General features: G+C 38.6%; 1 protein-coding gene across 4 annotated transcripts in view; it reads left to right on the top strand.

The window, feature by feature from the left end:
• The window catches only part of SARDH (sarcosine dehydrogenase), a 263,164-nt gene that overhangs the window by 39,496 nt on the left and 209,026 nt on the right, over nt 1-14,642 (top strand). For all 4 annotated transcript variants that reach the window (XR_008399747.1, XM_053695898.1, XM_053695900.1 and 1 more), the window contains exons 6-7: nt 9,039-9,139; nt 11,899-12,003. Coding sequence is in view for 3 of the 4 variants with exons in the window: in XM_053695898.1 (XP_053551873.1) it covers nt 9,039-9,139; nt 11,899-12,003 (206 nt within the window). In the remaining variant the exon portion in view is untranslated. The remainder of the gene's footprint in view (nt 1-9,038; nt 9,140-11,898; nt 12,004-14,642) is intronic.

Genomic DNA, 14,642 nt, shown 5'->3' with positions numbered 1-14,642 from the left:
CCATAGGCGAGAGCCCCCCTCTAATGACGTTATTACCTCACTGCACTAACTGTAGTGACATATTATTCACCTCACAGAGAAGCCCTTAGGGACAGGCACTCACTGATGACATCATCACCCTCAGCTGCCAATAGGTGAGAGGCACCCTCTAATGACGTTATCACTTCACTGCACTACTGTAGTGACATATTATTCACCTCACAGAGAAGCCCTTAGGGGAAGGCACTTACTGATGACATCATCACCCTCAGCTGCCAATAGGTGAGAAGCACCCTCTATGACGTTATATCACATCACTCCACTGCACTAACTGTATTGACATATTATTCTCCTCACTGAGAAGCCCTTACTAAGCGTCAGGCACTCACTGATGACATCAGTCCCACCTGCCTATAGGTGAGAGGCACCCTCTAATAACGTTATCACCTCACTTCACTTACTGTAGTGACATATTATTCACCTCACAGAGAAGCCCTTACTAAGGGACAGGCACTTGCTGATGACATACCAGCTGCCTGTAGGTGAGAGGGACCCTCTAATGACGTTATCACCTCACTGCACTTCTCATCTAGTTACATCTTCACCTCACACAGATGCCCTTAGGGGAAGGCACTTACTGATGACATCAGTCCCAGCTGCCTGTAGGTGAGAGGGACCCTCTAATGACGTTATCACCTCACTGCACTTATCATCTAGTTACATCTTCACCTCACACAGATGCCCTTAGGGGAAGGCACTTGCTGATGACATACCAGCTGCCTGTAGGTGAGAGGGACCCTCTAATGACATTATCACCTCACTGCACTTATCCTCTAGTTACATCTTCACCTCACACAGATGCCCTTAGGGGAAGGCACTTACTGATGACATCAGTCCCAGCTGCCTGTAGGTAAGAGGCACCCTCTAATGACATTATCACCTCACTGCACTTATCCTCTAGTTACATCTTCACCTCACACAGATGCCCTTAGGGGAAGGCACTTACTGATGACATCAGTCCCAGCTGCCTGTAGGTAAGAGGGACCCTCTAATGACATTATCACCTCACTGCACTTATCCTCTAGTGACATCTTCATCTTACAGAGATGCCCTTAGGGGAAGGCACTTACTGATGACATCAGTCCCAGCTGCCTGTAGGTAAGAGGCACCCTCTAATGACGTTATCACCTCACTGCACTTATCCTCTAGTTACATCTTCACCTCACACAGATGCCCTTAGGGGAAGGCACTTACTGATGACATCAGTCCCAGCTGCCTGTAGGTAAGAGGCACCCTCTAATGACATTATCACCTCACTGCACTTATCCTCTAGTGACATCTTCATCTTACAGAGAAGCCCTTAGGGACAGGCACTCACTCCACTCTAATACAGGCACTCTGTCCCCTCTAATAACAATAATCACTGCATTAGTTCCACTGTCCCAGATACCTATGGAGGATAAACACTTCCTCATTCATAGTCCCCAGCTGTGGGGCCTGATCTGAGAATAATACACTGCAGCACTGAGGGGCAAAGGAGCTCTCAGGTGCTCCTATACCCAGGTATACCCTGTCTGAGTGCTGAATGTGTTAGAGACCACTGGGCACACACCCCAGGGCATGCCTGACACCAGTAACTGCAGTTTATGATTACTATTTTTCATTATTGTATTGTTTTTTTATTTCTGTTTAAAATAAGGTGCTATAGGGGACAAGTGCAGGTATTGGCTAAAGAAGGAGAGGGGCTGATAATGCCATATTTTTATATTGGACAGGAATCTCATGCTCTATATACTGTGCTGCGGTTTCCCTTTTTTTAGAGCATTAATACATATCTTTTAGTTTTTATTTCTCTTTATTGTGTCATTGTTTAAGAATAGCCAGAATCTAAAAAACTTAAATGAATACATTGACAACATAGCTGTATCCTATTATAAGAATGCTAATGTTAATTGGAGGACAAACAATGCTCTGCTTGTTACAAAGTATTCTGATCTCAGCCCAATAAAAATAGTTATCCAGCTCGGTACTCTGGAGTTCTTGTTTGTTTTTTACTTTGCATCTCTAACAAAACTGAGGTTTCACTGCAGGTATCTTAAGTAGAGTTACTGCACATGTGCAAACAAATCAGCACTGAGATGCAGTGAAAGCTAGGTTTCAACATGGTTGCACCCATCACTAAAGGGAGATGAGAAACCACCTTAATACTATGCTTTTAAAATGCATTTAGTGTTATTGTCCCTTTAAAGGGACATGAAACCCAAAATATTTATTTCGGGATTCAGATAGAGAATACAGTTTAAACAACTTTCCAATTTACTTCTATTATTTAATTTGCTTCCTTCTCTTGTTATCCTTTGCTGAAAGGTTTATCTAGGCAAGCTCAGGAACAGCAAATAACCTAGGTTCTAGCTGCTGATTGGTGGCTGCATATATATACCGATTTTCATTGGCTCGCCCATGTGTTCAATTAGAAACCAGTAGTGCATTGCTGCTCCTTCAACAAAGGATACCAAGCAAATGAAACAAATTAGGTAATAGAAGTAAATTAGAAAGTTATTTAAAATTGTATTCTCTGCCTGAATGTCCCTTTTAATATTGAAATATAGATTCTAATGTCAGATAAGACCCTCAAGGTCTGTCTTATTTTCCCATATTATCATTAAAGGGACAATCCATATACAAAAATGACATGCTTTAATTTGTTACAGCATGTAATGGGTAAAGTGCCACTCAGAAGGTGCAGCTGGTGATTATATGCAACTGCCACTCCTGATTGGCGGACTGATTGTGCTGCTCTGCTCTAGAGCAGGGAGGCTTGCATTCTCTGAGTGGGACTCTACCCATGTGCTTAACCTCTTAGCAGGGCTAAAACACACGGTTATCTAGGGTTAGTACTGCAAACCTTTGCTCAAGAACACAAAGGGGTAAAACACATTTATGTATTTACAGACATATAAACACATAAATACGTATGTATACACGTATATACATATATGTGTGTATTAGAGCCCTTTGCAGTCAAGTACATGTAAACTCATATTTATGCAATATTCATTGTTAACAAAGTGTTTAACTGTGTATTTATTGTAAATATTTCAGATTCCAATGTTCTTCACATAGGGGAATATCAGATATCCCAACCTGCAAAAACTCATTTCAGGGAGGTGGTTTCTCCCACTACTGCGCCCCCCCCCCCCCCCAGTTATATATTGGACACCTTGAAACCCTAAATAAGATAGAGACTTATAATTAAAGTAGCTTCCCACTAAAGTCACATTAAAAAAGTAGCTTTGTTGCACAACCACATACAACAAACCTATTTCCCAGTGTGGTGTTTTATGTAACGCTTGTTGAATGCTTAAATATTTTAGAATACAGAGTTTGATTACGTGCAGTAAATAAGGTAGTATTTGTGTTTTATTAAAATCAGTGGGGGCTTTTTGGTTACTGATGCATGATTTGAGGGTTCTATAATGTCCCAGTAACTAAAGGCATTCCTTAAAGAAACACTTTTCCGGATTTGGGCCACATTGGATCATGGTACTTTGAGGGTTCTATAACGTCCCAGTAACTAAAGGCATTCCTTAAAGAAACACTTTTCCAGATTTGGGCCACATTGGATCATGGTACTTTGAGGGTTCTATAACGTCCCAGTAACTAAAGGCATTCCTTAAAGAAACACTTTTCCGGATTTGGGCCACATTGGATCATGGTACTTGGAGTTTCAGGGAGATTGCATTCCATTTGCTGGCATCAGGGATGTTGGGATGTTTGGAATATAGTTTAAGTATGTTTAAATAGATATTCCTACATATATCTGAATATCTATAGCTATATATATATATATATATATATATATATATAATCATCTATATAGGTATAGATATATATTTTACAAAAAAAAAACATTTTATATATATATAGTCAGCTTTTTGCGTGCATTTTGTTAGTGCTCGTGTGAAAACGTTTTACTTTCAACTTGTAATACGAGCCCTACCCGACACGTGCAAAAAGTTTACTTCTAGAGCAGTTAAAGCACGAGCGGGAGTGATAAATTGCACTCCACTCGTAATCTAGACCTTTTGTGTCTGGGACTGTGCACAAGTGTGAAATATCTAGTGAGAGTGCTAAGTGGTCTGTGTGTGATTGCACTCGCAATAGGATATAACCCAGCAATTCAGTGATATATAAAACAATTATTAACCTGCTGCCACTGCATATCACTCTGTGGAGCGGTACACATACTTTGATGTCCCTTTAAATACATTTTTATTTTGAAAGTTTACAAAACCTTAAACTGTAATATATATTTAGTTTAATGTTGATTTTCAATGTTTAAAACAAGAGTGGCAAGTAATTTGTTCAGATGTGAAATGATATTTAACTGTTGACAAACCATTTGGAGCCGTCTGATAAATGGAGAAAATTGGTTTCCAAGAGGTTAAATGTTATATTATAAAATTAGTTTTTTAAGGCCTTTTTTTTGGGGGGGGGGGGGGGTTGAAATAGGGGTGTTTCAGATCACTGTTAAATGTCTGATGTTACTGGAAATGTTATGAAAATGCTTTTTTTTAAATGTACTAATTTGGAACGGCTAACAGTTTATCAAACCATGAAAATGCATCCAAATACACAATTGGCCAGATTGCAGTGTACGTCTGTTTGTAAGCGCTGAGCTTATCATACTCTTTCAGGGTCTGGCACTAGGCAGAAGTCAGGAGGAAAAAAATAATTTTAACATTGTGCATAGTATTTTTGGAAATTTTATTATTTCCTATCTATTAAAGGGACTTTTTTTAAAGGCGCTATATATTCATTTGCTTTTGTGTATATAAAAGGTATTTTAAAATGTATTAAAGATTGTTGTTTTGGTAGAGTAATAAATAATTCCAAACATTTGTGGCCAGGTATCGGGGTGAATAGTGGGTGGGATAATGATCGTATCTGACCAATGAGCAATCGGTATTTAGGTTTCATTACATAAGAAAGTGACAGTACAGCGCCTACAATCGGAGGAACTCACAAGCTCCCAAAACAGATTCCCTAAAAATCTAGATGCATAAAAGTGTATAGAAAAAAGGGAGCGCCACAAATGGGCCTAAGTGAGAATGATAATAGAAAATATAATAATATTATAGCTGTATACAATATATAAAATATAACATATATAACATTTATTTAAACATCAAGTTAGGTTAAAATGTGAACAACAAAATGGGGTACCCTATAGAAATAGCAATATATATTAAAAAAAAAACTATATTAAAAACAATGATCTTTAAAAAGAGAACTGAAAGATTCTACTGAGTTAGACATACAAAACAGTGTGGTCTAACTGTCCAGATAGTGATATGAAATCCAAATGAAAAAGTCCCAAATATGTTCAACAAATACAGTTCAGAAAAAAATAATTTGATGGAGTGACTGTGATATGTCCCAGATATGTACAGATAGAAAGTGTTCAAATGGATGAAAAAATGTTCTAGTTAATGGCAATTTGTGCCAGATGGTGAAAATATATCCCTCGTGGTGTGTGAATTTTCAAATATAATTCCTCTTAGTGGTAAAAAATGATGGATGATAATAAAAAATATAAAAATAAAAATATAAAAAGTGTAAAAAAATCCAGAATAGAATCAATCTTGAAAAAGGCCCATGCCAGGGCCGAAATGCGTTGAGGAAGGCACTGCTCGAGTTTCCTATACAGTGAGCTCTATTTCAATCACATTTCATTTGAATTTTTAGCGTTATTGCACTATTTTGTGTATTTTCTTTTTTCATAGGTATTCGATTTTGGATTTTTTTTTCACTTTTTTTCACTTTTTAGATTTTTATTTTCATCAATCATTTTTTACCACTAAGAGGAATTATATTTGAAAATTCACACACCACGAGGGACATATTTTCACAATCTGGTACAAATTGCTATTAACTATTAACTTGCACATTTTTTTATCCATTTAAACACTTTCTATCTGTTCATATCAGGGACATATCACAGTCACTCCATCAAATTATTTTTTCTGAACCCTATTTTTGGAAATATTTGGGACTTTTTTATTTGGATTTCATATCACTATCTGGACAATTAGACCACACTGTTCTGTATGTCTGATTTTTCAGTTCTCTTTGTCAACATCATTGTTTTTATATAGTTTTTTTTATTTATTGCTATTTTATAGGATACCCTATTTTGTTTTTGTGTAAATATGTTTTAACCGTGCACCATTGTATGCATAATAGACATTTCTTTTTAAGATGAGCTGTTCTCATGCAATTAACTAATATATTTTTGTATTCAAAGCTGCTGCAGGAACATTTATTCATTTGTTTTCAAATGTTCTAGTTGTTTCTCCTGTCTCACTGAGCGGTTATTTTGTGCTGAGGGTGGATTTTTGGGCAGAGCTGAGATAAAAGGGGCGGAGTCACAAAAGGCTGGGGGGTACAATTGGGTGGAGTCAGTGAGTATTTTGGGCAGAGTTCATGCAGTCCCTGGAAGAAGCTGGGGTGTAGACAGCGAGCAGACCCCAACTCGTGACAATTCTGGGGAGGTCCTTGCCCTGTGTCTGCTTCTCCTGCAATTACCCTTTAGGCCTCAGAGCTAGAGACAGTAGACACCTTATGATTACAAGCCTTACAACAAATTAACAGTGGGCTAAAAGAAGCTACTCCCAGGTGGTAACCAGGCCATAGAACAAGCTACTGAGCGCCTGTTCATTCCTGGCTGACTGCTTCTCTTTCTGTTTGTATTATGATCCTGGAGAAAGTCTCCCTAAGGGTGATGGGGAAAGGAGATGTGGACTCCCTGCCCAATTTGCTTAGAGGGATATGGCTGCACCTCACTGACGAGGCCCAAAGGAGGCTGAAACGATCATATGGTATTGCCATGTTCCTTGTTCATAGGAGAATTAGCTGGTATTTCAGGGCTGGACTGACCTTGTTAGGCGGGATCAGACTGATATACTTCAGGAAAATTCTCCGCTGTGTAAAACACAATTGGGCTAAAAGAGGCTGCTCTCAAGTGGTAAGCGGCCGTAGAACAAGCCACTGAGCTGTTGTTCATTACCAGCAGACTGCTTCTCCTTCTGTTGGAAACGAACATTAGCACCTTGTCTGCTGCAATCGTTTTTCAACAGCCAAACTCCCCTACCACTTTTCCTATCTGGAGCAGCCTATCTGTGCCTGTTCCTGGAATACACGCGTTTCTTATCTAATCATCTCTGCTGAAGCCAGTTAGGGGCAGATATGTGACAGGGTTAGGTTTGTGAAGCTGCTGTCTCCTCTTCCAGTTGTCAGAATTAGAAAATTGCTTACGACAAAAAAGGGAACAGAATTAAAAAATGAAAGTGTATTGTAAAGTTGTGTTAGTGCACGCTAAATATTTTATATTACAGTTCTCAAGGTGTTTAATGTCACTTTCATTTTATTTGATTGCATCCAAGTAGCAAATAGTTGAGCTAATAGAGGCTCTCAGGTACCTGTGAGTAATGCGTATCTGGCTTCTCTGTGGCTTTGCTCATTGTACGTAAAGCAAAGTGAGACCTTAGCAAAATCATTTTCTGCTTTTGTAATTCCTGTTATTGGTGTTTGGGATATCCCCAAATGTGAGAAGCATTAACCTCTCTAGATTTCATTTCCCATTAAAAGCTTAAAGGGACACTGAACCCAATTATTTTCTTTCATGATTCAGATAGAGCATGCAATTTTAAGCAACTTTCTTATTTACTTCAGTTATCAATTTTTCTTCGTTCTCTTGTTATCATTATTTGAAAAAGAAGGCATCTAAGCTAAGGAGGCAGCCAATGTTTGGTTCAGTACCATGGACAGCACTTGTTTATTGGTGCTGTCCAATCAGCAAGGACAACCAAGGTTGTTCACCAAAAATGGGCCGGCATCTAAACTTACATTCTTGCTTTTCAAATAAACATACCAAGAGAATGAAGAAAACTTGATAATAGGAGAAAATTAGAAAGTTTCTTAAAATTGCTGCTCTATTTGAATCACGAAAGAAAAAATTTGGGTTCAGTATCCCTTTAACACATATACACTTATTCTGTTGTGCCTACTTATCCTGTACCTCTGGAAATTGTAGCCCCCCAACCCAAAGAGGCTGCACTACATCCTGCCAGCTTTAGCACTTTTTATGACATGCTGCACAGTGATTGCTTGAGCAGTGCAGGAGCTGATTTATGCCTACCTCTAACTGGTCATTACAAAGACCTGATAAAATAACTATACTCAGAGGCTTTTCAGCAGGTTTGTCTCTGAACTGCAAAACAATGCACATTTTCTAACAAAATTGCAGTTTAAAACATTTATTTTGTTTTCAAACATTTAACCATGCAGTGATTAATTTCTGATGCAAATAAGTGAATGGGCACTAAATCAAACTATTGTTTTTACCACTCATTTAATTAACGAACTATAAAACAATGACGAATTTAATAATAAACAATGACATAAAGTAAAGACAACACAAAAAAACAAAGTCTGAATTTCAAATTAGTAGTAGATTTCTTTTCTGACAATTTTTAAAGTTCGTTACATTTTCCTTCCCCTTGAATCATGTGACAGCCATCAGCCAATCACAAAATGCATATACTGTACTTATATACAGTGCCCTCTTGCACATCCTCAGTAGGAGCGGGTGCCTCAGAAAGCATGCATATAAAAACACTGTGCACTTTTAGATAATGGAAATTAATTGGAAAGTTGTTTACAATTCCGCACTCTTTCTGAATTATGAAACTTTAATTTTGACTTTAGTGTTCGTTAAATGGTTTCTGTCCCAGTCCAGGAACTGAAATGATTTTTTTATCTATATTTAACCCCCTATTAATGCTTACCCCTTTACAAGCGTTAGCCTCCCCGAGCTGCTTGTACCACCTGCTTCATCGATTTCTTTCAAACTGTTAACAAGCAGCATAACGGGAGCATATAGATCATTAAATGTGATTTCATTATTTATTATATGTATTATAACCATTTTTATTATATATTATAATACTGTTCTGTTTATGATGATCATGGATTTTCTCCTCATGTTGTCCTTTTAGGTGTCTGGGCACGAAAGCTCGGGCAGCTGGCTGGAGTCAACGTCCCTCTAGTTGCCATGCATCATGCGTACGTGGTCACAGAGCGAATCGAGGGTATTCAGGTAATCGCTTCAGTTTTTATTACCATACTGTCTGAAGATAACATAAATCAGAAACTACAGCGCACCAACAAGAGAATGTGTAGCAATGTCACAAGGCCTGTCTGTCATTACCCATAGTATATGACCCCCAGCAAGGTGCCGATGCAGTCTTATTGAGCAAAGCATTATGATTATTTAGTGGTACATGTGCACTTTAAAGGGACAGTATACACTCATTTTCATATAACTGCATGTAATAGACTCTACTATAAATAATAATATGCACAGATACTGATATAAAAATCCAGTATAAAACAGTTTAAAAACTTACTTGGAAGCTCCCAGTTTAGCTCTGTAAAAAAGTTTAGCTGGAACACCCACTGTAAGTGGGAAATAGCAGACACTCCCCCCTCCCCCTGCCTTTGCATATGAAAAGACCCTTTACGCAAACAGGAGCAAGCTGGAGTAGGTATACGTCGGTATTCTCCTAAAACTTTGGGGCTTGGTTAGGAGTCTGAAAATCAGCGCAATTGTATTTAAAAATAAGCAAAACTATACATTTAAAAAAAATAAAAACTGTATGGGCTATAAATGGATCATCTACAAAACATTTATGCAAAGAAAAATCTAGTGTATAATGTCCCTTTAACATGTGTATACTCTTGTGTAACAGAAGAACGTATAGAGACAGGGCTTTGTGTACGGTGAGATTTCTTCTAAGACAAACAAACAACTCTTTCATAAAAACAAGATCAGTAGGAGAAATGGAAAGACATCTGTACAGTTATAAAATACTAATATTGTCCACTCTAGGGGCCCGATTCTCAAAAACTCACCATCATGGAGAAAAATCTACTTGTTTTACTGAGCACTTTATCGTAAAGTGTCGCTCGTTCACATAAAGAATATTAGTGATCTCCACAGTTTCTAAGGTAAAATTTGTCTTTAAAACCAATATGGAGAAACCTTGTAACATTGATGATTCATTTGATAGAATTTCACCAGACCACAGAGCTTTAGAGAAATGGGCCCTAGGTGAGATGGAGGAGACACAGGTTAATAAAAGTAAAACCAGATTATGGGATATTATCATTCAGGGCCAGATTACAAGTGGAGCGCAAACGTTTGCACAAGCGATAATGAGTTTATCGTGGGTGTTTGCGCTCTTCAGGCTTACTGCTGGTATTACGAGTTAAAAGTAAACACGATAGCTGGAGCGCAGTCGCAATTTACGCTAGAATGATTACCGCGTCCTACCGCATAGACTTGGAAACCCCCATCAACCTTCTTAAAACCACAATTAACCCATTTAGGTTAACAGAATATTATAACATATCCTTTAAAAATCCAGAAACTAAAAAATATGAGTAGAGCGTTCTTTTGGAATTTTGTAGTGACATTTTTTATTTTAAACCCCAAGAAAGGCACGGCATTACGCTGAAGGTATTTGTATTTAAAAGAACGTGTAATGCATATTGGCACACTTTGGCTTTGCTTTTTCATGCAAATTGCTTATTACTTTCCATGGTAACTGACTCGTCTTGTTAAATATTTACGGTAACCCCAGGCTGTGACAGATATTCTGGAAATTAAACAAGTTCCCTTCCTCCAGACGAAGGCACACATCCTTACCACCGGCAGTGGGCTGTTTAGTTTAAGGAGCAATTTTCAAAATATGTTGAACCCATGATATTTTTGTTCTAATTAAAGGTAATTGCATTACAGGACCCACTTGGATTGTAACATTTATTGTAAAACTACAGAAAAATCTTGTGGTTACAAAAGGCCAGATTACAAATGGAGCGCAAATCAACTAATCTTCTCAAGCATTAATTGCGCTAGAAGTACGTTTATTGCGCTTGTTTGGTTGCGCTCATATTACGAGTTGAAAGTAAAAAGATTTTTGCTCTCTTGCTAACCCGACAAGTGCAAAAAGCATGTGCGTTTACGTATTCCTCAATTTGGAGAAAAAAAAAGTTGGGGGGGGGGGGAAACTAGCACCACACTCTCGCGCAAACCCGATTGCATATTCTCACTTGCGCTAACCCAACATGAAAATATAACTATTTTACATTTCAATGTTTTTCAGATAACAGAATATGTTTTATTTATTCATAAATACATATTTCTACATAATAAGAAGTTGAATGAGGTAATGAGTAAAAAAAAGAGGTTGCCTGTGATAAAAATAATTAATGGGACACTAAACTCAATTTTTTTCTTTCATGATTCACGCAGAGCAGGCAATTTAAAGAAACTTTTTAATTTACTCCTATTATCAATTTTTTATTGTTCTCTTGCTATCTTGATTTGGTAAAGCAGAACTGTAGCTTAAGCCCATTTTTAGTTCAGCACCTGGGTAGCGCTTGCTGATTGGTGGCTAACTGTAGCAAACTAATCAGCAAGTGCTACGCAGGTACTGAACCAAAAATTTATAAATTACTGCTTTTTCAAATAAAGATAAAAAGATGTCGAAGAAAAATTGATAGTAGGAGTAAATTAGAAAGTTGCTTAAAATGACATCCTCTATCTGAACCATGAAAGAAAAAAATTGGGTTTAGTATGCCTTTAATTTAAAATACTTTCAGAGTAAAGAAAATGTTGTTCTCTTCTTTTACTTATTTTCCCCACCATAAGAACAGTTTACATGCATTTCTGCACCTATATCCATTAGCCTGAGAATTGTATCCTCGTGGAAGATAAGTCGCAGAAGCTTTCTGCAGATTACAATGTGTCTAAATTCTGCCTCTTCAAATTTTCTTCTTGCTGCTTATTTTTAGAACATGCCAAATGTTCGGGACCACGACGCTTCAGTGTATCTGCGTCTCCAAGGTGACGCTTTGTCAGTGGGCGGATATGAGTCAAATCCAATATTCTGGGAAGAGGTGAGCTTCTGATTGCTGTCAAATCTAGGAGACAAGTCGTTTTGAGCTAAAGTACATTGTTACTGGCTTCTGTGCTTTTTCACAAGATGAGGTTCTATTATGGCCTTTAAATTACTCTTGAAAATATGTTTATTGTATTGGTTCCTTGGCAAATAATTAGATAATGTCTCAAAAGCTGGATTATACTTAAAGGGACACACTACCTATTTGCTACTGTAATCTCATGGGAGTATACTTCCTTAAACTGAGAAGAGAAATAAAGTGACTGTGCTGCACATGCCAGATGTACGTTCCCTTGCAAGTCCTGAGTCTAGCATCCTGATTGGCTGCTTAAAATCCCTTTCAATAGGATGTGGCTACTGACATTTTAGGTACATTTTATGTGCTGCAGCAAATCTGTACTAAATGTTGTATTAAGTTGAATGTTATATTTTGCTAATACATGATTAAGACACTGAATTGTGACTTCAGATAAATCAGAATGATTGGATGTTTAGTGAGTACGGTGTTCGAAAGGATTTTTAGGCATTTCAGTTAGTAATCAGCTGACTGAGATTTTCCCCATGATGCTTGCAGATAGTTGGAGGCATTTGTGTCAGCTATATACAGTAAGTGGAAAAATATTTGATCCCCTGCTGATTTTGTACGTTTGCCAACTGACAAAGAAATGATCAGTCTATAATTTTAATGGTAGGTTTATCTAAACAGTGAGAGACAAAACAACTACAAAATCCAGAAAAATGCATTTAAAAAAAGTTATTAATTGATTTGCATTTTAATGAGTGAAATAAGTATTTGATCCCCTATCAATCAGCAAGATTTCTGGCTCCCAGGTGTCTTTTATACAGGTAACGAGCTGAGATTAGGATCACTCTCTTAAAGGGAGTGCTTCTAATCTCAGCTTGTTACCTGTATAAAAGACACCTGTCCACAGAAGCAATCAATCAGATTCCAAACTCTCCACCATGGCCAAGACCAAAGAGCTGTCCAAGGATGTCAGGGACAAGATTGTAGACCTACACAAGGCTGGAATAGGCTACAAGACCATCACAAAGCAGCTTGGTGAGAAGGTGACAACAGTTGATGCGATTATTCGCAAATAATCGGTCTGGGGCTCAATGCAAGATGTCACCTCATGGAGTTTCAATGATCATGAGAACGGTGAGGAATTAGCCCAGAACTACACGGGAGGATCTTGTCAATGATCTCAAGGCAGCTGGGACCATAGTCCCAATGCTGCCTCTGACCCCAAAGAACACTATCCCCACCGTCAAACATGGAGGTGGAAACATTATGCTTTGGGGTTGTTTTTCTGCTAAGGGGACAAGATAAGTTCACTGCATCAAAGGAACGATGGACGGGGCCATGTACCATCAAATCTTGGGTGAGAACCTCTTTCCCTCAGCCAGGGCATAGAAAATGGGTCGTGGATGGGTATTCCAGCATGACAATGACCCAAAACACACAGCCAAGGCAACAAAGGAGTGGCTCAAGAAAAAGCACATTAAGGTCCTGGAGTGGCCTAGCCAGTCTCCAGACCTTAATCCCATAGAAAATATGTGGAGGGAGCTGAAGGTTCGAGTTGCCAAACGTCAGCCTTGAAACCTTAATGACTTGGAGAGGATCTGCAAAGACGAGTGGGACAAAATCCCTCCTGAGATGTGTGCAAACCTGGTGGCCAACTACAAGAAACGTCTTGCCAACAAGGGTTTTGCCACCAAGTACTAAGTCATGTTTTGCAAAGGGGTCAAATACTTATTTCACTCATTAAATACTTATTTCACTCATTAAAATGCAAATCAGTTTATAACTTTTTTTTTAAAATGCGTTTTTCTGGATTTTTTGTTGCTATTCTACCTCTCACTGTTCAAATAAACATACAATTAAAATTATATATATATATATATATATATATATATATATAAATTTCTTATATAAAGCTTTTTTAATTTATGTGTATGTATATATATGTATGTATATATATATATATGTGTGTGTGTGTACACGGGCCATTTTTTGCAGTACAGCGGTCCCACCCCTTGCTCTCTCTCTCTCTCCCCCCTCTCTTTTGCTCTCTCTCCCCCCTCTCTTTTGCTCTCTCTCCCCCCTCTCTTTTGCTTTCTCTCCCCCTCTCTTTTGCTTTCTCTCCCCCCCCTCTTTTGCTCTCTCTCTCCCCCCTCTTTTGCTCTCTCTCTCCCCCCTCTTTTGCTCTCTCTCTCCCCCCTCTTTTGCTCTCACTCCCCTTCTCTCTTGCACTCTCTCTCCCCTCCTCTCTCTTGCTCTCTCTCCCCTCCTCTCTCTTGCTCTCTCTCCCCTCCTCTCTCTTGCTCTCTCCCCCCTTTCTCTTGCTCTCTCTCACCCCTCTTTGGCTCTCTCCTCCCTTTCTTTTGCGCTCTCTCCCCCTCTCTTTTGCTCTCTCTCTCTCCCCTCTTTTGCTCTTTCTCTCCCCTCTTTGGCTCTCTCCCCCCTCTCTTTTGCTCTCTCTCCCCTCTTTGGCTCTCTCCCCCCTCTCTTTTGCTCTCTCTCCCCTCTTTTTTTTCTCTCTCTCTCCCCTCTTTTTTTTTTCTCTCTCTCTCCCCTCTTTTTTTTCTCTCTCTCCCCTCTTTTGCTCTCTCTCTCCCCTCTTTTGCTCTCTCTCT

This window comes from Bombina bombina, chromosome 12 (genome assembly GCF_027579735.1).
Source record: "Bombina bombina isolate aBomBom1 chromosome 12, aBomBom1.pri, whole genome shotgun sequence".
Classification (NCBI taxonomy): Eukaryota; Metazoa; Chordata; class Amphibia; order Anura; family Bombinatoridae; genus Bombina; species Bombina bombina.
Note: the sequence above shows the minus strand (reverse complement) of the source record. Positions and strands in the feature narration are given on the sequence as shown.